The sequence below is a fragment of the Excalfactoria chinensis genome, unplaced genomic scaffold (genome assembly GCF_039878825.1).
Source record: "Excalfactoria chinensis isolate bCotChi1 unplaced genomic scaffold, bCotChi1.hap2 Scaffold_998, whole genome shotgun sequence".
NCBI classification, from domain to species: domain Eukaryota; kingdom Metazoa; phylum Chordata; class Aves; order Galliformes; family Phasianidae; genus Excalfactoria; species Excalfactoria chinensis.
This window is the reverse complement of record NW_027315722.1, coordinates 12811-35447: the sequence shown is the minus strand read 5'-3', so window position 1 is coordinate 35447 and position 22637 is coordinate 12811. Positions and strand designations below refer to the sequence as shown.

General features: G+C 41.9%; 1 protein-coding gene across 1 annotated transcript; it reads right to left on the bottom strand.

Moving 5' to 3' along the window:
• Positions 1-1443: 1443 nt before the first annotated feature.
• LOC140265484 (tRNA (guanine-N(7)-)-methyltransferase non-catalytic subunit WDR4-like) lies at positions 1444-22634 on the bottom strand. Its single transcript, XM_072361413.1, has 11 exons — positions 22388-22634; positions 21916-21978; positions 19294-19440; positions 17626-17782; positions 16804-16916; positions 14110-14170; positions 12685-12783; positions 6514-6578; positions 4968-5151; positions 4463-4532; positions 1444-2516 (listed from the first exon to the last, which is right to left on the bottom strand). Exons 1-11 carry the CDS (start codon positions 22501-22503, stop codon positions 2338-2340), a joined length of 1254 nt encoding a protein of 417 aa, XP_072217514.1. The 5' UTR covers positions 22504-22634; the 3' UTR covers positions 1444-2337.
• Positions 22635-22637: the final 3 nt, after the last annotated feature.

Below are 22637 nucleotides of genomic sequence, written 5' to 3'. Positions count from 1 at the left end.
GAATAGGCTGAGTGTAAAGCAATTGCATGGGATTGGGATTTTCTAACATTTTCTTTAACGAGAGGAATGCTATTTGCTTACAGATAGCACATTTACTCTGCGAAAAGCAGCAAGCTTTGTTTAACAAACAAGGCCTGCTCTAAAGCATGCCACCTGGGGGCACTTGATTAGGATCCCTTTGTACTAGGAGAGATAAAAGGTCACTCTTCAAAGATTCGTTGCTAAGAGGGTTTCAGTGAAATCTCAGCAATATAAGGAGGAAAACATAGTTCAGTTTGAAATGCTAAGGAAATAAAACTCAGTATTGCACCAACTTTTCCCCTTACCTGCATTTTTAAAGACTCCTTGGCTTATCAGTGTGCAACAGCTTCTGACTGCATTCATCTCTCAGAAAGAAAACAGCAGTTTTCAAGCGAAGCAGTCCCTAGGAAACAGCAAAAGAACAGACACACGTGGCTTTGGAGCACACCAAGCAATAGAGCAAGGGAGTTTGCAGAAGAGGACCCAACAAAACAAACACACTGTAGACCGAGATCCATAAGGTCCTCCTGCTGGGCTGGGATTTGGTTAGCTGGTGGGTGAGCAGTGGTGAAAGAGGAAGGCAAATGCAGTCAGTGGGATGTACAGAGGAGCTGTGGGAGGCCTGAAAAAAGAGCTGCAAGAGATGTCATAATTCATATCCATAACATTAAGCACTTCAGATGGCAATTTCTCATCCTTCCTTGAAAAATGTGCACTGTCAGTGTTAGATCAGTGCATCTAAGTGCTCCAAATGCAGTGACAGTACTTCACACATGCAGCTGTCCTCTGCAAGGCTGAAAATGCAGTATTTCTTAGTCCTAGCTCCTAGTCCATGTGGGATATCCCTGTGGACACAGCCCTGCATCCTTATTTCATGTAACTGTGCATGTAGTAGGAACTAGTTCACCTTCCATTAGCAGCAAGGCAGCCCCTGACAGAAATGAGACCTTTAATCAGAAGAGGCAACATCACTCTTGACACTACACAGTATTTACCTAAATACACTTGCAAGGCAACAGGTCCCCCACTACAAGGAATCGCTGAAAGAAATCAGACCCCCCCCCCCCCCCCCCCCCCCCCCCCCCCCCCCCCCCCCCCCCTGGAAGTGAATCACTGGCTCTGTACTAATGCACACAACATTATAGATGCACTTTCAAATGAAGTGCATTCATATGAAAATCCATACGAAATCTTGCAGCATAAGAAAGACTTGTGGCCTCCGAGACCCAGAATAAGGACAACACTGCAATTCTGAGCAGTACTGAAGTTCTGCTTCACAGCAGAATGGCTGATATTCTCAAAACAAGCTTTATCTCAGCAATGCCTTCAACATTAACAGAACTAAATTTCGAGTGCAAGATTCATTAACATCTACATAGTCAGGAGATCACAGATATATAAAGAGACCGAGGAGAACAAATTATGACTCAAAGGCTAATTCTGAGTATCTTTAATGAACTGTACAGATTTCAACACCTGGATTTTACAGTCTCAGCTCAAGTATATTGTATTTCATACAGCCAGGATGCCATCTGGTAGATGAACACGTATTTTCTGCCCTGTGGTGAAGCAGCAATTGACCCCGAAAAGCTCTCGCTGATGGCTAATTGCAACATGAAAGAGCTCTTGCTGAATGAAGCAGAACACACTCGCAAGCACTGCTCACAGGCCTTTCAGATCATCTTTACACACACAGACTGGGACCATACTGCAGCAGAAGGATCTTCCAATAGCATCAAGTTGACTGACGCTTTTCACTTTTACTTTTCAGTGTATAAAACCTATTTCTGTACTCCTTCCTCCAAAGAGAAGCACTGAATTGAAGCCAGGCAGACATCTTACCGTATTAAAAGGAAGATAAAGGGTAAAAAGCTGCCTTGACAGACAGCAAGAATTTAGCAATAGCTCCTTTCCCATAGCCAGTTATGCTGTGTAAGTTACATTAACTAACAGAATTAAAAATATATATACATATATGATGTCAATTTTAATCCGTGCACTTCCACCTGAAGATGCAAGCCTGAACACAGTAGGCAAAAGGAAAATCCTGCTTCAAGGAAAAAACAACCAGTAATCAAATGTCATGCATCAGAGATCCCTAGGATTGAACTGCTGACATTATGCTCTTAGAAGCTTAGACATACAGTATGTAAAATATTTGCTGCAAGCGGGATATTGCCACAGTGGGCTGCCTGAAAACCTGAATCTGAGTTTAAACAAATCTTCTTCCATTAATCCTTTTCCATTTAAAAACAGTCTACAGCCCAATCAGTTCCTTTCAGCAAGGCAAAAGTTACAAGCCAACAACGAACAGCGTCATAGTGATGATTCTTCTGCTTTGATCTTTTTGGTTTGTCCATTAGCATCATGTTGCAGATTCTGCCTTTTCTTTTTCTGCTTCTGTATCCTCTCCTCCTTCCTCTTTAGGTAGACGGCCATGTTATCAAATGAAGCCTTGTAGAGACAGCTGTAGTGGCTTTCTGCACCAACAAACCCTACAAGTGGGCAAAACAGGAACACAAGAAGTGTTAATTCCCTTAGATGTCTCACCAATTATTTCCTGAACTGGAGTTTCAGACAATGGAATTTCAACTCATTTACTGTAGTCTTATCCACTTAATTAAATACAGCATCAGCACTGTTTGTGGGAGTATCATCTGTTCTACATTCACAGAGCCAAGTGCAACCAACGTAAAAAAATTAATACCCAGGCAGGCACCTGGCTCTCTAGCAAGGAGAGCACAGTTATCTTTACACACAGTTATCTTTACACACTGGACACTTGCACAACTTCAAGGCCCCCATTTTCAAATTACTGCTGTAGCAACATATTATTAGGCAGCCTGCTGGCATTTTTCCCCACTGCTTTAACACTGCGGAGGGCATAAATTACTACATAACTGTCTTTAGTTGACTTGTTTCCTAGAGCTTCTTCGACTAAGCCCGGAGATGCAGACATCAAGCAGTCATTTCCTCCGGTACATATGCATTTCTAAGTATTCACCCCCAGTGATTTTGCTACGGTTCTGTGAATCCAGTGTAATAGTCATCATAGCATCTCCAGGACTGTAAGTTTAGAGGTGTTTAAACAGATAACTACCATGCAAAAGATCTCCATCATTATTTCTGCAGAGAATTCAGCGTGAGACCAGCTGGTTAGGTTCATGTTTTTGGAAACTGCTAGAGGATCCATCTGATAAAGGTAGTTACCACTAGTTCCCCTTTGTACTCTTAACCTTTCTCCACTTCCAGGAAAATCTTGATCACTAGCATGAAAATCCAGTGTTTGCTAGGGTTTGGTCCTGAAGCACGTGTGCTTCTCCACAGTAGTGTACGTACACATACTGCTGCATTCTGGTATACAAACATACCAACTTTGCCTCGCTAGAACTTGGCAAAGTACACGGTTTTACTTTCAAGGGTCTTGCGCTCGCATAGAAACCAATTGAGCAGCCTTTGTCCCCTCTGTTTGCTGTCATTCTGAATATCTCTTCTGCACTCTGCTTGGTCAGTCAGCACTAAATCTTGCTTGACCTTCCTTCTGGGATCAATTCTAACATCATTTCAAATTGTTCAACATCTGCTTCAACACTGACCTACACGTCCTAAAGCCTAAAGAATCAGCAAACGGCTGAAAAATGTTTCCAGAAAGCAAAAAGGAGGCTATGCAGATGTTGGGAAGAGTGGTTTAAGCAATATAACCATCGCCTTTTTCAAGAGAAGAAGATGCCTTTTCAAGCACTAATAGCGGACTGGAGTAAGCGCTTATCAAGTGAGCCTTCTCTTACTAATTAAGGATAATAGATCTTGTCTCAGAGCAGTCCTCCTTTCCCAGCTGCAGATGCAACAGGCTATCGTGTATCACAGTAATTTGCTACACTGGAAAATTACGCTCAGAATCTCTTCCCCTGCATGCTCTTATTCCTTCTCTATTTTTCATTTTCACTCAGCCCTCGTATTTTTAATAATCTGCCTGGCTGTAACTATCAAGTCTGCAACATCTACATGCAAACACCCCCCTTTCCAAAAGGGCACCTGACTTCCTTTGAGATTTTGAAGGTCGAGCACAACCACCTTAATGGCAGTCACTATCTACCCTCTTACTATCTCCACCGTACTTTCACATCACGGTAAGAGACAAGAAAACCAACAGTGAAGTTCAGTATCAGAACAGTAAGAGAGATTACGGCAGATCTGTGATAGGGTGTTTAAATACAGCCATATGCTAAGGTATTTGTGCAAAACAGATTCCTGTGCTATCTTTAAGAACAGTAACTTGAATACCGTTCATTATCAACACTAATTTCCATACCAGATAGAAAGATGAAGCTGAAAAGGGAAAGCTGAGGGATTAAGTAATTTGAAGAGAACTGATCAGAACCCTGATTTTACTCTTAAAACTTTAGCTCTAAAATTACAGTTCCTAGGCCAAATTTCTCACCTTCAAATGCCGTCCAGTTGTCAAGAAGATACTTAGACATCCTCTGCAGTCCTTCATTGTCAGTTACAGACTGGGAAAAGGAAGAACACTGCATGATATTTCGTGCATCATAAGCAAGGAATCTGGTGTTTGACAGCAAACTGAAACATGCAGCAGCTCACAGATGAGCACAGCGAAAGGACAGTGAGTATTTTTAAACTAAACAAGTGCAGCACCCAGAGAGCATAAGCAATGCTTTAAAGTACCGTGTGCCATGGCTGACAAACATTTGCATTGATGCTGCTGCACCAGAGGCAAGCTTTACCAGAGAAGAGACTGGTAACAAGCTCTCAGTGGCTTTGCACTATATAGAGGTAAGTAGAATGTGTGATATCTAAGACTTCTACTCAGCCTCAAGACTGAAGAAAAGAAGCATATCGGTTAGTTTTCAAGGAACATAGTTCACCGTGGTTTTGTTGAGGACAAGACAAAGCATCCACAATATTAGCCTAACGTCGGTATCTACCTTCCACTGTCCATCACATGGCCTGTATAACTGAAGAGGGGCTTCACTGTCTTCCTGCAGAGTCCAGATTTCTCCTGTTTCCTCGAATGCAATGTCCCAACATTTGTGCTTCAAAGAGATTTGCTCTCTGTAAACTAGCTGCTGGGCAACGGCATCAAGCTGAAAGATGTAGACTGTGGGAATACTTTTGAGAGGAAAAACTTAATTACCATTATTATCAAATCCACCTACTGCCACCATTTCTCAGCAAGTCACAGACACCCACTCTGATTCCAAACAAAGCCAAAGCAAATCATTAGGAATTGCAAAAAATAACCCTAGCACTTCAGATGCGGTTTGCTTACAAGGTCTGAGGCAGAAGCTGCAGATATCTAATACATCAAATGGTTTTCCAACTGTTATATGAAAGAAAAAGCAGTCACGCTGTCTTTAAAAGAAAAGGTAGTAAAGGAAATTTAGTAAGGATTGCTAAGGATTTACATGGGGAGAGTTTCAATACAGTACAACTGATCTAAGGGACATAAATGAAAGAGTATATAGCTGAGCACTGGCAAAAATAAAAAAGGAAAATAATTACATGCCAGGAAAATGAAGGAGGAATGAGAGGGACAGGAAACCACAAAATGGCTGAAGAACGGGTTTGTAGCGCCGCAATGGCAAGGAACATGTTTCCTGATAGCTCTCATCCCTTCATGTACTGTGCTCCCTGCACTTCTCCACTCTCTCTGGGCTGGCCTACAAGGTCTACACAGCAACACGGTTTAGAAATGCTGGGCTGTGGAGCTGTAAATAAAACCTTGGCAAAGAGCATGGCATGGCACAGACACTTCAGCTGCTGACACAAAGCCTGGCAGTAGATGTGATGGGGAGAAGCTAAGGCTTACCCCTTTGGCAAAGACCAAGTTCACCAAGGGGACAGACTGCTGACTGTACAGACAGCTTTGACAATCTCTCCCTTTCCTGCTGGCACGCTTTTGTCAGCAAGAACAGTCTTCCTGGCAAGAAAAGGTGCTGCAGAAAGAGAGGGAAAGACTGTTTGTCCATCTCGGCAAGGTATTCCCCTGCCAGTTGGATTGAAAAGATTCCTTCAGGTCCTGAGCGCTCTTTCCTTACACAAACATATTTATTTGAACCCCAAAGTCAACAAATCCTCTTGACAGTTTTAAACTGAAGTAACGCTCTGATTTTGAAGAGAATGGCAAAATTAATTTACAAGAGCAGAACACAGCACAAGGAATTTGAGTACTCAGTACCACAGCACCCTGAACAAAACACAATGGCTAGGCAGTGCCATCATGCTTTAGCCTAGTTCCCATGATGGAAACGCATCACAGGTTCTGCAAAACCTACCTAGGTCAGGTAGCCTTTGCACTCACTTCTGCATTATGTACAATAAAGGGCTTTCAGTCTTCCCCCAAGGGAAGGGGGCATCCCTGTGACACTCAGATCAACAGTACCGAGTACTTTAGCTTGGGGAAACGTTAACAGCTGTTCTCTCCTTTACAGGAGCTGTGGTGACTTAAGCCATTATCCTGTTTATTCTTACCAGTCACACAGTATGGCAACATAATTTCCTTGACAGCAATAGGCTATTCTTGAGACAATATATTTCTATGAGAAAAAGAAAAAGAAACATCCTTGTAAATTAAGACCATTTTATAGGCAGAAAATTCACATTCAACTTCATATCTTACTCTTTAAAATTCAGCAGATGTCTTAATTTACAGCAAGCTAAGAAACGTAATTAAACCGCAGTCAAATATATTTCGTACCAGTGTTTGCTGTTTTATGAAGCTTTCCACGCTTCTCCCTTTGCAGACATATTAACAGAGGTAAAATACAACAGTTTTAATGAACTACTCTCAATAAACTAACTATGAGATAAGACAATGCAGGAAAGTACACCCTTAAAAATTCTCTCCTGTAATGCTAAGCCGCTATTACATTTATTATGAAAGGAAGATAGTGATGCACACTCTGTATTCCTGCTGGGTTGCCCCCATTTTCAGCCTGCATGTGGGTGAAGCCATACCGCCCCACACGAAACACGTTCTGAATAACAAGGCAAGACCACCTCAGGCCATTCTCCTCATCTGAGAATCTGGGAGAAAATCAGGGCAATATCTTTGCAAGATAAACCACACCGCTTGAAATATATAACAGCTGATTTGAGCGTCCCTAAGCGGGAACTAAGAACTGGAGATGAGCACAAAATCCGCAAGAAGATGCCCTAGGGTGCTCTTTCAAAAGTATCTATCATATAGCATAAAAGATGAGACTGCAAAAGCAAGATGGCTGGGTCTCAAGGATATTTTTAAGTTGCGAAAACATTCCTGATTAATAAAGCCTTCTTAACTAGAGTAGCAGTCAGTCGCTCCCTTTAGGGCAGGGAAAATGCATCTTCTTGTCATTTTGCTGGCAGAATTCAAATGTGTCCTCAAATTCCCCTTCTTTTTACTCCCACTCATCCCTCACCTCTTTCCCGAACACAACACCACTCACTAAACAGAGCCTCTAGTCCACTGGCTTCATCTGAATGTCGCCCTTTGAGTTACTTAGCAATTGATGTACAGGCGTTGTCAAGGAACCTGCTCCAGAGTTCTGCAATCAACTGAGGGAAGCAAAACAAGCTCTACAGCCTCCAAGCATTCTAGTCAGCAAGTTTAATACAAGAAGCTAATTCTGAACAGCACATGACAGCTGCTAAAAGATGAACTAACCGCAGGAAGGAAAGTTAATTAATAGTATAACCGTATCTGAAAATCAGGGTTATATGGTGCATCTCCAGCACAAGAGACATGTTTCAGAGCTCCTGTAAACAGGTGGCACTCGTCTCTTCTCCACTGCACAAATACTAAGTTGTTATTTTGTATTTAACAGGGGGACCCCAGACCCCTGTATAACGCCGATATAACGTAAGCTTGCTGTTTCAAATACTTAGTAGGATGAAGATGATGAGTGGGTAGCTACAGTGAACATTTTAGATGTAGTTACCGCCGTAAGGAATCACACCATAACTTTAGAAGTAGAACTGACAACTCCTTTATAAACCAGCAGCGGGTTTTCTAGACACTCAAGGAAATAAGATGATATTTATTTCTACTAACAAAGCTTCCCTCTGTCTCAGACCAGCTTTCACAGTAAGTGCAGTGACGGAAGCACCCACCTACACAGTCCACGCTTTGTCAGAAAGACAAAGGGCTCTGTGAACGTTATAATGCAGACAGCTCTCTCCCACTCCTCACCCGGGAGACAGGAGGAGACTTTGATTTAAACCAAGTGCTACTCACAGCTGGACAAAGACATGAAAACGCATCTTCTTAGCAAGCTCCTTCCTTTCCGTGTTTCTCTAATGGGGAAGTTAACAATCAGTGTATTGAATGCAAAGCCCAGAATAGTATCTTGTTCAAGGACAAGCCTATGAAATCAGTTAACTTAGAGAATAGCTGCGTGAACAGCCTGTGATAAACAGATGTTCACTTGATACTCTCTTCACTTACTCAGCACTTGTGCGCCAGTGTTATCAGCCTGCCAACACCTTCAAATTAACTTCTGATGTTGTCTGTGAGAAGGGGTAGCCCTATGGAAACTTAATGTACTGGAGCACCGGGGTGGCGTTGTGCAATTCATGTTCTGGACTTTAAACAAGCTTTTGTTGTCAAGAGGATCAGATGAGGTGAAAGCTCTAAATCAGGAGAATATTTATATAGCACTATGGAATTAAGAATTACTTCCATTCTAGTGGGAAAAATGAACTAGGAATTTGCAATCTATCAGCTGAAACCAGCACTACGCTGCTCAAAAACACTCCTACATACCCAAAACAGACAAATTCATCATCTGCCAAGGAAAATAAGCCCACATCTCTGCACTCGTGTGGCCCACCACTATTTGCAATGCCATTATCACTATGCTTCAAATTATATTTTGAGCTTCAATTAATTCATAGTTGGGTATCAGTGGCAAAAATGAAATGCAACATGAAGGGAAAAACAATTACAACCCCACCTAATCTTTGGTTGTCAGTCATTAGCAGACTGAGTACCACCTATAAAGCACTGACACGTGAGCCTGTTACCTTAAATTCCAACTATAAATGTCACACTTGGTTTGAAGATGATCTTTGCCCTTTGATACAGCTGGATGCACATCCTGACTAAATAGCAATGCTGGACATCAATTTATCCAGCATTTCCAGCCCTATAATGTCATGAAAACACTCCTTTGGTCCAACTGGCCATCAAGACAGAAACAACCACTTAAGAAAAAATAATGCATTAATTAATGGTCACCACACAGGCCTAAAACAGTAGACTTGGTCTGCCAGAAGTATGTATTGAGATCGGTGTAGCAATACAGCATGCAGGTGGCAACCCACAGCAATGAGGTGTAAAAGTCACTTATCTGCCTGTAATCACCAGGATACTGCCTCTTCCAAGTACACACAAACTATGGAATTCAACTGAGCTTTCTGCACGTGGTGCTAATTTAGTTGCTGGAGACAGATTTTAATATGCCTGTAAGAACTGGTGATGAGCAGCACTGATTCAGGGATCTAAGACGGCAATCAGAAGACATGCAACACATGCTGGTGAACTGCAAAGCACTGCAGGAATATGGTTTATTAACTGATGTCTTATATATATCAATCCACAATTTGTGTGCATTCCCTCTTGGTCATTGTTTACTCACATTGGGAGCAAAGCAGCTATACAGAAATTTCAGAAACAATCAAAGGATACTCCAACTTTCAACTAAGAAACTCCATTGCCATATGGACAGTCATCCTACAGAAGTGACTGTTATCAGGTGTTTTAAGAGACAAAGCAAGAGTTACTGAACTATGTTCAAAAGCTTTACATGAGAACATGAGCTTATTTTTCCCTTTTAAATCTATTTCTGCTTGAAGAAACAAGGCTTTTCCTATAACATTTGATAGTTTATATTATTTTTGGATAAACCTGTTTGTAAGCAATGGTGTTAGGGTTCAGTATAAGATCACAAGTGGCACTAAAAAACACGGTTTAGTGATGGGACTCAGGAGGTCAGGTTGATGGCCGGAAAATACCTTCAAGATTGCAAAGTCCAACCCAAGTGGTTCTATGAATCTGAGTACTGTTAATTGATATGCCAGTTAAATGATAAACAAGTCTAAGTCACACAGAACTAATAATATGACTCCATTCACAGCAAGTTGCTTACTAGTTTTCAATGACCCAATAAATCTAGCAGGCAAAGAGTACCGTACAATAAAGCCATCCTTACCCAAAATAAATGCCTTGCAACATTACTGAAGACACAGATTAAATGGTTATCAAACAATGTTGTTTCAACAGTGCACCCTCTTTTGACCACGGGACTAAAATACCCAGAGTACACATGGATACCAACTAGGTTGATTTGTGATCTTATTTATCATACTCATTTTTCACTTACAGAATCACAGAATCACAGAATCACAGAATTATAGGGGTTGGAAGGGACCTCTAGAGATCATCGAGTCCAACCCCCCTGCCAAAGCAGGCTCCCTACACCACGTCGCACAGGTAGGCGTCCAGGCGAGTCTTGAATATCTCCAGAGAAGGAGACTCCACCACCTCCCTGGGCAGCCTGTTCCAGTGCTCCGTCACCCTCACTGTAAAGAAGTTCTTGCGCACATTCGTGCGGAACTTCCTATGCTGGAGTTTCAGCCCATTGCCCCTAGTCCTGTCCCCACGCACTACTGAAAAGAGACCAGCCTCGCCACTATAGCTCCCACACCTCAGGTATTTATAAACCTGGATCAAGTCCCCTCTCAGCCTTCTTTTCTCAAGGCTAAACAGACCCAGTTCCCTAAGTCTCTCCTCGTAGGGGAGATGGTCCAGGCCCTTCACCATCTTTGTGGCCCTCCGCTGGACTCTTTCCAAGAGATCCCTGTCTTTTTTGTACTGGGGAGCCCAGAACTGGACACAGTATTCCAGATGAGGCCTCACCAGGGCAGAGTAGAGGGGGAGGATCACCTCCCTTGACCTGCTGGCTACGCTCTTTTTAATGCACCCCAGAATGCCATTGGCCTTTTTGGCTACAAGGGCACACTGCTGGCTCATGGCCAACCTGTCGTCCACCAGGACGCCCAGGTCCCTCTCAGCAGAGCTCCTCTCCAGCAGGTCTTCCCCCAACCTGTACTGGTGTATGCAATTATTTCTACCGAGATGCAAGACTCTACACTTGCTTATGTTAAACCTCATCCGGTTTCTTACTGCCCAGCTCTCCAGTCTGTCCAGGTCTCTCTGAATGGCTGCACAGCCTTCAGGCGTGTCAGCCAATCCTCCCAGCTTCTTTTTTTTCTACAGAAGAAAAAAAAGGTCAGTAGCAACTTCAAAAATCCAGATTTCAAGCACTAGACTCAAGCTGAAATGAGTTGAAAGACTTTGTGTGTATGGACAGAAGTTGGTTTAAAATGTCAAGTATTTTCAAGTACAAGAGCAGGTTACACCATCCAGACAGTTATTATGAACACCTGCTAAAAGGACATCGAGGGCAAAAGTAAGTGTTCCAGTATCTAAGGTTTGAATCTTGTGATTTAAGTGAGCTGCCCTCAGAGCTTCGTTACAGACAGGAATGAAAGTTGCATGTTATTATTCCTAAAAAACAAACAAACAAAACCTACTGATGTCTTCTGTGCAGAAAAAAACATGAGTTGTCAGGTCTGTCCCAAGGAGTATGGTCCCTCCATGGTCCTCCTCGTTACTGGAAATCTGACTAACAAGATCAGGTCAGCCTTCCCTTAGCACCCTGAACATGTAGATATCATACTACTCACATAGAAACTGCAGTTTAAGCATTGCTTCTGGGTTAGTCAGTTTTAACACGCAACTCATAAATTTTTGTTTCGGACATTACCCAGTTTCAGAACATTCAAAACAAGGCAATGCCATTTCAATGGATTCAAATACTACAGGGCTGCTTTTCACTCAGAGAAAATGTAAAGTGCTGTTCAAGTTGCAATTTAAGTATGTTACAAATGGGTTAGTTTTTCAGACTTTTCCACGTTACAGAATACTTTCTAGCTAAGAGACTAAGACATCGATGCTTTCTGAAAAGAATAGTAAGTGAAGGCTTATTTTGGTTTGCAGAACAAGTATTCTGCAAGAATTAGGAACAGCTACTTTTAGGCATTGCTTAGCATTTTTAGAAATTCATGTAATTCATGTAAGACAAAAATGAATTTCAGGGACTTTCTTCCTTCCCCTAAATTCCAGGCTATTTAACAGTTTCTGGGTCTCATTCAACTTCCAAAATCACTGACAGAATTGCTGAATTCAGTACCTGTAGGGATCCTATAACCAGGAGGGGAGAAAACTCTTTGAAAGGGCTGATAATAGCAGGACAAGGAGAAATGGTTTTAAGTTGAAAGAGGTTGGATGTTAGGGGCAAGTTCTTTACTAGGAGAGTGGTGAGGTCCTGGAACAGGCTGCCCAGGGAGGTTGTGGATGCCCCGTCCTTGGAGGTGTTCAAGGCCAGGTTGGATGGGGACCTGGACAACCTGATCTAGTAAATGTGGAAGTTTGGTGGCCCTGCCAGGCAGGAGGGTTGGAACTTCATGATCCTTGAGGTCCCTTCCAACCCAGGTCATTCTGTGATTCTGTGACAGAAGAGATGTACTAACAAAATGTGACAAACACTTCTGGGAGTCACGAGGATCCACAGGACAGCAACAGCATTGACACAGCCATACCTGGTCTGTTTTGGTTGGCTCAGGCCCACAGACGCTGCTTAGCTGACAGCAGTATACCTCTTCCCCAGTTTCATACTTCCAAAGTCTTAGAGTGCAATCCTGGATAGATTGAAGCGAATACAAGTTGATGACTAACAGTTCCTCAGGCAAAGAGTGGCCACTTGTGGCCTACAGCTAAATTCTATTTCCCTGAAGTTTTTCCCACAGAAGTTCCTAAGTAGTCACTTAGCTGAGACCTCAAATTGCAGATAAAGCATTTTAATTAACATAATTCCCCCCCCCCCCCCCTTCCCTCCTCCATAATTCTAAATTATTTAGTCATGATAACTTTAATTCTCCCTTTGAAGTGGAAATTGGGAACCTCTAAGACTGGATTTCAAGTCTGTTTGTCTGAAATAGCACAGCAATACATGTGATCAGCATTTTAATAACAATTCTTTCAGGTTGCCCTTCTCCACACCTACTCTTGTCATCACCCAACTTCTCATCTGATTCAGTAACCTCCTGGAGAAAAACTGAACACCTCTCTTCAGTGACCGTTCTTCCAGAGAATTTGCAAAGCATGAAATACAGTCACACAATGCTGACAGTGGAGTTACTTAAACAGAAAGAGTGGCAAAAGACAGGAGTCTTAGGGAAACAAGAGCAGGAGTTGAAACCTAATGCTAAGAATTGCTACAATCTTCAACGCTATTTTTTTCCTCTTCAGTTTTGGTAGTCTCAGATACGAATAATGCTGCTTCCCTTAATGCAGATTAGCTTCATCTACACACTTTCTACAGGTCTGGTGTGACAACAGAATCCCATCAATTTAAGATACAAAATGGCAGGGAGTTAAAATTCTTCTTCAGTTGTCATCTGAGCACTGTGTCATACTGCACCGCAGTATCTACTCAACATACACTAAATGTATTTATGAGGACATATAGAAGAGGACAACTCAGAGCATGTCTCACACGGGGAAGTGGGAGGGTGAAGAGGGAACAGTTTTCTCATCTCAGAAGCTCTAAGAAAATCTGGGATTCTAAGGCCATTAATTCTCAAGACACTCATTACCACGGCAGGCTGACATAATACTCATTTGCTTCAAAGTTATTTAAATAGTGCAACAATTAAAATTTGTCAGTGCTCCAAAGCAAGAGTTAATGATGAAGAAATACTGAGGGCTTTGCAATTTCTCCATCCCAAAGATCTTAATAGGAAGCTAGCTTTGCTATAAACATTGTAAATGGCTCTCACAGTCCAGCAATAGAATGGCTTAACATGAACAGAAAGCTGAGAAAGGGAGGAAAAGGGAGAGAGGACAACCAAGAAAGATTATTCCAAGTGGCCCAGGAGACCCAGAGGAAAACACAAGCAGACAATGATTTTAAAGTCTAAATTTTCAAGAAAAAAAAACTTCTTGGAGGAAACTGCAATACATACCCCAGAAGCTGACAACAGAAGATCGGGATAGTTGGGTACTACAAATATTCTGCTTACAAACCTAAAGGGAAAGAAGTCAAATATTGAACTCTCTCTTCCGTAATACTCTGGTCTTTTAACACATGCTAAGAGAAACACCAATTTCAAAGAGAATCTATGAAAAAAATAACAGATTCTCCAAATAAAGCCAGTTGAGAAAAAAGGTATGCCTACAGTACTTAGTACATTATATGCATTATACAAACTTCATATTTAACAGCAGTATTTTTCCACCTGCTCTCAGCACATTCCTCTAACTTCTTCCCAGCTGAGAGCATTACTATGAAGACCAAAAAGAATGCCAGTGTAGACAGATTTACTCAGGTAGCTCATTCCCTTCCCTCAATCCATGCTGCCCACTAAAACCTCTTATCAGCAGATGCTTTTAATACACTTCAACAGCGATGACTCAGCTTTCATCTACAACATCTCTCCCATCACAGCTGGAGATCATTCAAAACCAACCTTTACAATGCTTTGAAACAAGCCCGTGACAATTTACCACCAGTGTCTACACTCAGCCAGAAACCTTGTTTTCCAGAAGTATTTAATATTTAGTATTTAATAGACAAGTATTTAATATTTAGTATTTAAAATATTTAGTATTTAATAGACAAGTCTACCTTGACTTGTCTCTGGTGGGCAACAAGAACCTGAACTTCAGCAACATAAAATGCAATGCCTTGAGTGGGACTGTCGTGCTTTTGAAAATAGGCACAAATTTAAGGCTATTAAAACAAGAAGGAAAAGAAAAAGAAAAAAGAGGGAAGAGATCTGGTTACTGTAATGACAAACTTCCATGACAAAGTAGTGACAGCAGGTGCATGAAGGTGTAATAGAACTTGAATCACCATGCTGCCCTCCAAAAGAAAAACCAGGACCATGAAACAAGACGCATGAATTATATCTGCTTTCTGCAGTCCTTTGCTTATTCTTTCCTTAGAAACAGAATTTTTGCATATATTTCAAGCAATTTACATTAAGTGCCTTTCCTCCATACAGCCATTAGTGAACTCTCTGCACTGGCACAATAACCCCAGTTTAAAAGTGCCTTCCGGAGCATCAGGTTCTATTCATTAGGAAGTACAACTGTGTACATAGCAGGTGGAAAGCACAGATATGGCTGTGTAAATATGCTATAGAAATTACCTGATATCAAAGACTACACTTTGACATGTGTAGTTTGGAGGTTTCATACTATTCAGGGTCAATGTAGGTTAGATTATCAAATTGTGTTATAAAAATCAGACAGGCACTCCAAATTAAAGCATCCTAAATGCTCTGTTAAAATACTCAGCTGAGTAAGTTCAGATAGGTTGTTCCTATATCTCAAGTTCCGCAGTCACACTGTCTTACTCTAACTCTTGCTCCCAATACAGCAAGCTGACTGCACCATGTTGGGTCACCTTAAGAAAGAACGTGCCTGGAAGGCTGTAGTTATCTTCAATTAAGTCCACAGCCAAAGAGAATTAAGCATGTTCTGTGATCTGTGTGGGATGACATCTCCTTTGTTACCCTATCACTATGGACTTCAAAATGTATCAGTGGCTAAGGAAAATAAAATGCTAAGATCACAAAATCACCAAGGCTGGAAAAGACCTCCAAGATCATGCAGTCCAACCATTCACCTATCACCAATATTTCCCCAATAAACCAGGTTGCTTAGTACTATATCTAAATGTTTCTTCAACACCTTCAGGGCCAGTGACTCAACCACCTCCCTGAGCAAGTACATATCATAGAACCATAGAATCATAGAATTACCCAGGTTGGAAAAGACCTCAAAGATCATCAAGTCCAACTGCAGCCTAACCACAGTACCCTAACTCTAAAAACCCTCTGCTAAATCATATCCCTGAGCACCAAATCCAAACAGCTCTTAAACACATCCAGGGATGGCAATTCAACCATATCCCTCAACAACAGGAAAAAAAAAAAACCTCTCTGAAAGCCCACAAAACTATGCAAAGATGGAAGGCAAACTGAAAATAGCACAGACATTTTACAAAGCAAAACAAAGATTTGGGAATCTTTTAAAGTCTGTTTGAGTCTTCTTAATGAGAGAAGAACTACTAAGAAGAGCAGGTACAGTCTCTCCTGCAGGCTAGTATTGCTATACCAGCTAGAAAACATCCCTTATTGGTCTCCTAGTGGGTCACATTTTAGATCATGACAGCATCCTCCTATAAGGATATCCCTCAGGACACATCTACATATCCTTCTATCTGTCTAAATGTTCTTACTCACGGCAATAGAACGTTTTCAAGAAAAACACCAAGTCCCTTTTCTCAGCTACAAGAAAGACCAGACAACTACATTAACAAGCGTGATTCCAGGGTTCTGTTTTACAGGACTGCTTTATAGTCTCTAGCTCACTGTAGTCCAATGTTTAATGAAAGAATGCACTATCCTTCCCATCAATACAGCTGCATTTTAAACACAAAAAAAACCCCACCACAACTTGTATTACCACAGACCTTTCAAGTCCAATCTCCTAAGATGCCATTAGATGAATATCTGTTCAAACAAGACACTCCCTTCCTAAGACTAAGACTGTTTAAAGCTAACAGTCTGGACCTGGCTGACAGTATAATTTGGGCAGACAAACACTTCATCCATTGAGGCACACTGAAGAACTGTGCACAATGAACTTACTCTTCATGTCCCAGGCAGTAAGATACAATGTTGTAAGGAGCCTTAGTCAAACTGACTCTGATCTTCTCATCTCTATCTGCAGTCAGGATATACCGGTCATCCGGACTCAGTGCCTGTAAGGTAAAGTGTCAGTTTCAGTATCCAATAGTCCAATGTTTTTTTTTTTAAACACACTTTTCCCAACCAGTGAAAGACAGAAGCAGTAGACTACCTCATTTTCTTGACGCTGAATTGCAAGTGCAAGCATTAAGCCACACATTTTCAACTACAATTGATACATAAATCTTTGTGACAGCAACTTGCTTGCTTGCTAAGACAAGTAGCACAGACTAAGTCCAGTAAAACCCACTGAAGTGAAAGCCCTACAGCACAAGTTCCACTGCATCTTCAAAAGCAAGAAACTTATCACACTGAAGAGCTAAACTGACATGACAAACTGGGTGAATTCCCTTACGTTCTCCATCTCCAAGTCTTCTGTGACTGTAACACAAAGAATTTTTGAAGAGTCATATATCCAGATAGATAAACCCACACGCCTGCTTCCTTTCCAAAATCACCATTCAGACAAACTCAGCAGGAAGAATTTCAGACCATGTATGTTATCTATAGCTAAGGAAAGCTGATGCTCTTTGGCAAAAAAAAAAAACTATCTAAAACTGGGAGAAGAACAACAATGAAAGACCTGAATACAAATTCTAGCACTTGAGCGGGCAGGCAATAGGACCTGATGAACTTTGTAGTTCCCTTCCAATTAAACCGTTTGACTATATTCTGAGAAAGAATGTGAGTTTGCACACCAAGTACACAGAGGCACACGCTTACCGCATCCAGTAGCATGGACAAGTGGCCCAGTTCAAATTTGCCTTCTGCTTGTGGTTCTGTTATTGAATACGAATAGACATCACCAGATTTGTCTGCCACCAGAATCTTATCCTCTGCAGCTGTAATAACGAGCGAAGTGCATCTCCTGTTCACAGATCTGAAAGAAAAAGTTGCACTTCAAAGAAAGTCTACTGGATTTTCTTGCATTCTCTGTAAGACAAATCCAACCTAGGCAAGTGGAAAAGAGAAAGAAAGGTAGAAGCTATTAGCTCCTACTTTGCAACAACACATTAAAAACTGCGTTGAAGTCATTTATCCAGTAGTATCGTAAGTATCATAAGACTGCAGACAATGGGGATCGTAGGAAGTGGACATTTCTATTCACATACATGAAGCCCAGCGACCTCTAGAGGCAAAAGAACAACATACTACACTTCCAAAATACCAATGAAAGTTCTAGTATTCTTATTGACTGTGTAAAAGAACAGCATATCCCATAGGGCATGAACGCATACTAACACACTGCAGCACATTTTCAAAATAGGATACCTTTCCATCAAGGAAATCTTATTTCAAGTTTGGCTGTACTGCTTTTGATCTTAGATTCAGAACCTTCTTGTCTGATAGAAGCTTATTTATTACAAAAGCTAGCACTGTTAGAAACCCTTAATACAGCTTGCCATAAAAACTGCCACAAGTTACATAACTCAGCTTTGGCAATCTATTTTTCCACACAGAGATCCTTTTGACTCTATTTCCAGTTTCCTAACAGGAGGTAGGAACATCACAAAATTTCCATCTGCGATCTAAGCTGACATTCTGGTTGAAAACTAAAATGCCCAACAATTATCCAGTGGCATCTTACAGGCAGAACAGGACAGGACGGCAAGAAATAGAGAATACAGAGTGAACAGAATTTGTTGTTTCTGATTTTATCAGCAATTACTCACTACACCACTGATTGACCCGCCAAAGGCCCATCATGTATATCCCTCACATGCAGACAAGCTGAGTCAGAGCTTGTTTAGTTTTTGCACTTGTCAAGATCACCAGAAGCAGAATCCTAACACAGTGAGTTACCTCCTCAGGAAGTCCTTCCCAGACCCCTTTTTTACAGAGGATAGTCATAAGCAGCAATGAAAAACTTGTAACTGGAGGACCTCTGGTGGACAGCTACAGTTAGTTTTCAGAAGAGAACTGTACGACAGACTGAAAACACAGCAGTATGGCTACAGATACACTTTTAAGACAGAGCTCACAAACTCCCTAGCAAACCTTCTCCAATCAACAGAACCCGACAGCATGTTCACTAAACTACTCACTGTCACTCTTAAAGGCCCAACCTTAGCACTCTCCAGGAGAAGGTAAAGTTCCAGTTCTTAAAGATGCAAATATTGTCTTTTGGAATAAACAAAATGATTACCCTTTTCCCAGCCAACAACATAAACGTCTGCATTTCCACTCTTGGTGTGGGATGCACCACACACCACCTCTTGATATGTATCTTTTAATTCCCAAAAACATTAAATTTAAGTACTAGGGGGAAAAAACAAAGGAGGAAGCTTAGCAACAAGAAATGGCTGCACCACAAGTCCTATTATATTATAACTCTGTATTAATCATCCATAGCTCTTTTACAAAGAGAAAGGTAAAATCCTGCTTCCTTACCTGATGCTAACGCACTCCCAAGAGGGCTTAGTCCGAAACAGAATCAGGTGTTTGTTGTCATCTGTCAAGACAAAATAATCTCCTGATGGGGAGAAGGCAAAAGCTAGGATGTTATCGCTTCCTTTGTCTGCTGGTTGTCCATCCTGTCTAATAGAGAAAAGGGAAAAGTAAAAAAAGAGATTCACAACCTGAAACACAGCAAGTGAAGTTCTTCAGAGAATGTTGTTCTCACACCACCAGCAAGGAGGAATACACAGAACAAAGTACAATGCTAGAAGTTGTGTTTGAGCTTGAAACGCTAAGCTAATTTGAATGTTAAAGCAAAGCTATAGGGACTCTCCTTGCCCACAAAATCTTTTCAAAGATGTTTTCAGGTGTGTTTCAGATACACAATGGCCTAATTTAGTACTTCACAATGTTAATTAAAAACAAACAAAACAGAACAACAACTTTCATATGCCACTGCTAATATTCTACACGAAGACCCACAGCAGCACATCACACAAATAACAGAATAACTCAGTTCAGAAGTGTACTACAATTCAAGTCAAATTAGAGCAAGCTGCTCAGATTATGTGTAGTGAAATCTCAATTATCTCTAAGAATGAGACTCTGCAACCTCTCTGTGTCCTGTCAAAAAGTTTAAGCAGTGAAAAAGCTTTCCCCTTGTGCCTTGTCCTGACCTTCTGCACAGACACAACAAGCTCATCTTCTTTATACTCTCCACTAAGATAATAATAATAAATAAGATAAACCCTTCTTCTCAACTCAAGAGGTTAGAATTCAAACATCCAGGAATAAATGTACAGCTTTTCAGACGTCTCAACTTCATGATCAAGGACAGCGCACAGAGATGACAGGTGCAGTGACTAAACCCTGCATCAGTATCACCATGTGAGAAATTATTCTTTATTCAAACTAATCAGTACAAACAAGACACAGAACTTCGGTGCACTCAAATTAAGACAGGAATCCTGTTTTCCATACTGCTTACTTCTAGATGGTGCACAGTATAGGGACCTCCACAGAAGTTCATAAGAAGAGCACTCAAGCAAAGTGTATGGTTACAGACAGTAATTTATTTAATACTTGGAGCATTTTTTTAAAATATTTAATGACTTTTACAATCTGGAGGCAAGTTTTACATATCTTTTTTCTCTGTGGTAGGAAAGAAAAAGCACAAGCAGGAGGAAACTGATATAAGGCCCAAGGCTTCAACATTCTCTGCTTTAAAACTATTAGGGTTCATGCTTGCAGATCTTGTAAACTTTTAAGGGAATAAAGGGAAAACTGGTTATGGATATAACAATGGCAAGTAGTTGAATTTAAATTAAGAAAAAGACCTTCTCATTTGTTTGAGATCTCCTAACTTACAGAACAGACTCAAAGGAAGTGATGTGTGCAGCAATAGAACAAGGGGCAACAGGCAGCAATTGGAACACGGAAGTCTCCTACTAACACAAGGAAGCACTTCTTTACTGTTAGGGAGACACAACACTGGAACAAGCTGCCCAGAGAGGTTGCGGAGTCTTCTCTGGAGATATTCAAGACCCGTCTGGATGTTTTTCTGTGTGACCTACTGTATGGAACCTGCTTTCAGTAGGGGGAAGTTGGACTGGATGATCTCTAGAAGTCCCTTCCAAACCCTGCAGTTCTGTGATTCTGTGAAGACTGTACCCATTTGTTTGGCTTTTGTTTTGTCTTGCTTTCCTTTCTTAGTTCCTCTAATAAAAGATGTAGTGTTTTTTTCTGAGATGAAACTAAAAAACACATATACATTGACATATATCACAGAATCGCAGGGGTTGGAAGGGACCTCAAAAGATCACTGAGTCCAACCCCCTGCAAAAGCAGGTACCCTACAACAGGTCACACAGGTGGGTGTCCAGAAGAGTCTTGAATATCTCCATAGAAGGAGACTCCATGACCTCCATGGGCAGCCTGTTCCAGTGCTCCATCATCCTTACCATACAGACATCCTTGCATGTGTTAGTTCTGAACTATGTTGAAGTTTTAGGCCATTACGCCTTCTCCTATTGCTATACACCACTGAGAAGAGCCTGGCCCCATCCATTTGCCTTCCAGTGCCCTCTAGATATTTATAAACATTTATCAGATCCCCTCTCAATTTTCTTCTCCCCAGGATGTGCAGATGCAGGTTACTCAGCCTATCCTCATAAAGAAGATGCTCTAGGCCTTTCACCATTTTTGTGGCTCTCCACTGGACTCCTCCTTGATACGGTATGCTAAATGAGGCCTCACCAGAAAAGAATAGAGGGGGAGTAACACCTCCCTCGACCTGCTGGCCATGCTCTTTTAATGTGCCCCTTGATATTACTGGCCTTCTTGGCCACAAAATCACACTGCTGGCTCATGACCAACCCACTGAATCCCAGAATATCCATGTCCTTCTCTGCTGAGCTCCTCTCCAGATGATCATCCTCTAACCTGTACCGATGCATGCAGGCGCAAGTCTACGTATCCATCGGGGTTAGCAATGCGCATCTGGCCATCACCTCTTCAAGGAGCAATCTCATGGGTTTATTACTTTGACAGCCACATAATCTCAGGGTCAGATACACCGTCAAGGAAAACACCGTATATCTACACTTATTTTCTCACCCTTTATTTCCTAAGGCCTTCTTTTCCACATTGGCACAGTCATACACAAAGAGAGCATCATCCCTGCAAATAAGGAAAAACAACAGAATAAAGCCGCTAGAACTGGAACAAACGTGACTTTAAACACAGGACGTTCTTTCAGAACATCTTTTGCCATTATAAGCCAAATTGATCCCTGTCCACTGTGGGCAGGGCTGCCCCCCACCAGCTCAGGCTGCCCAGGGCCCCATCCAACCTGGCCTTGAGTGCCTGTACGGATGGGGCACCACAGATCTCTGGGCATCTGTGCCAGCGCCTCACCTCCCTCAGAGGGAAGAACAGGGAAGAATTCCTTCCTTATAACTAAGCTAAATCTCCCCTTTTCTCTCTCTGTTTAAAGCCGCTCCCCCTCTTCCTGTCACTACACTCGGAAAGTCCCTTCCCAAGGAGCCAAGCCGGAGGGCAGCCCCAACCCACCCCGGCACGCACTGACCTGTGCTCCCCTCTCGGCGCCGCCAGCAGCCGGCTCCCACCTCCGACGGCCATCAGCGTTCCCTTGAGCGCTAACGCCGGGCCGGGCCCGGGGCTGCGTCCCCATCCGCCCTCCATTCCCCGTCCCACGTGCGAGAGAGGACGCAGAGTATAGACGTCACGACAGGCGAGACGATGATGACGCAATGGAACAGAGCAATGCGATAAAAACAAATAAATACATACATAAATAAATAAAGGATCGCTGGGAG

Coding starts and splice junctions, on each gene's coding strand:
- LOC140265484 (XM_072361413.1), bottom strand. CDS start 22,503: ATGGAGGGCGGATGGGGACGCAGCCCCGGGCCCGGCCCGGCGTTAGCG. Junction 16,917..17,625: donor TGTCCATGCTACTGGATGCG/GTAAGCGTGTGC, acceptor TTTACCTTACAG/GCACTGAGTCCGGATGACCG. Junction 5,152..6,513: donor GTTGCCATACTGTGTGACTG/GTAAGAATAAAC, acceptor TCCTCTCAAAAG/TATTCCCACAGTCTACATCT.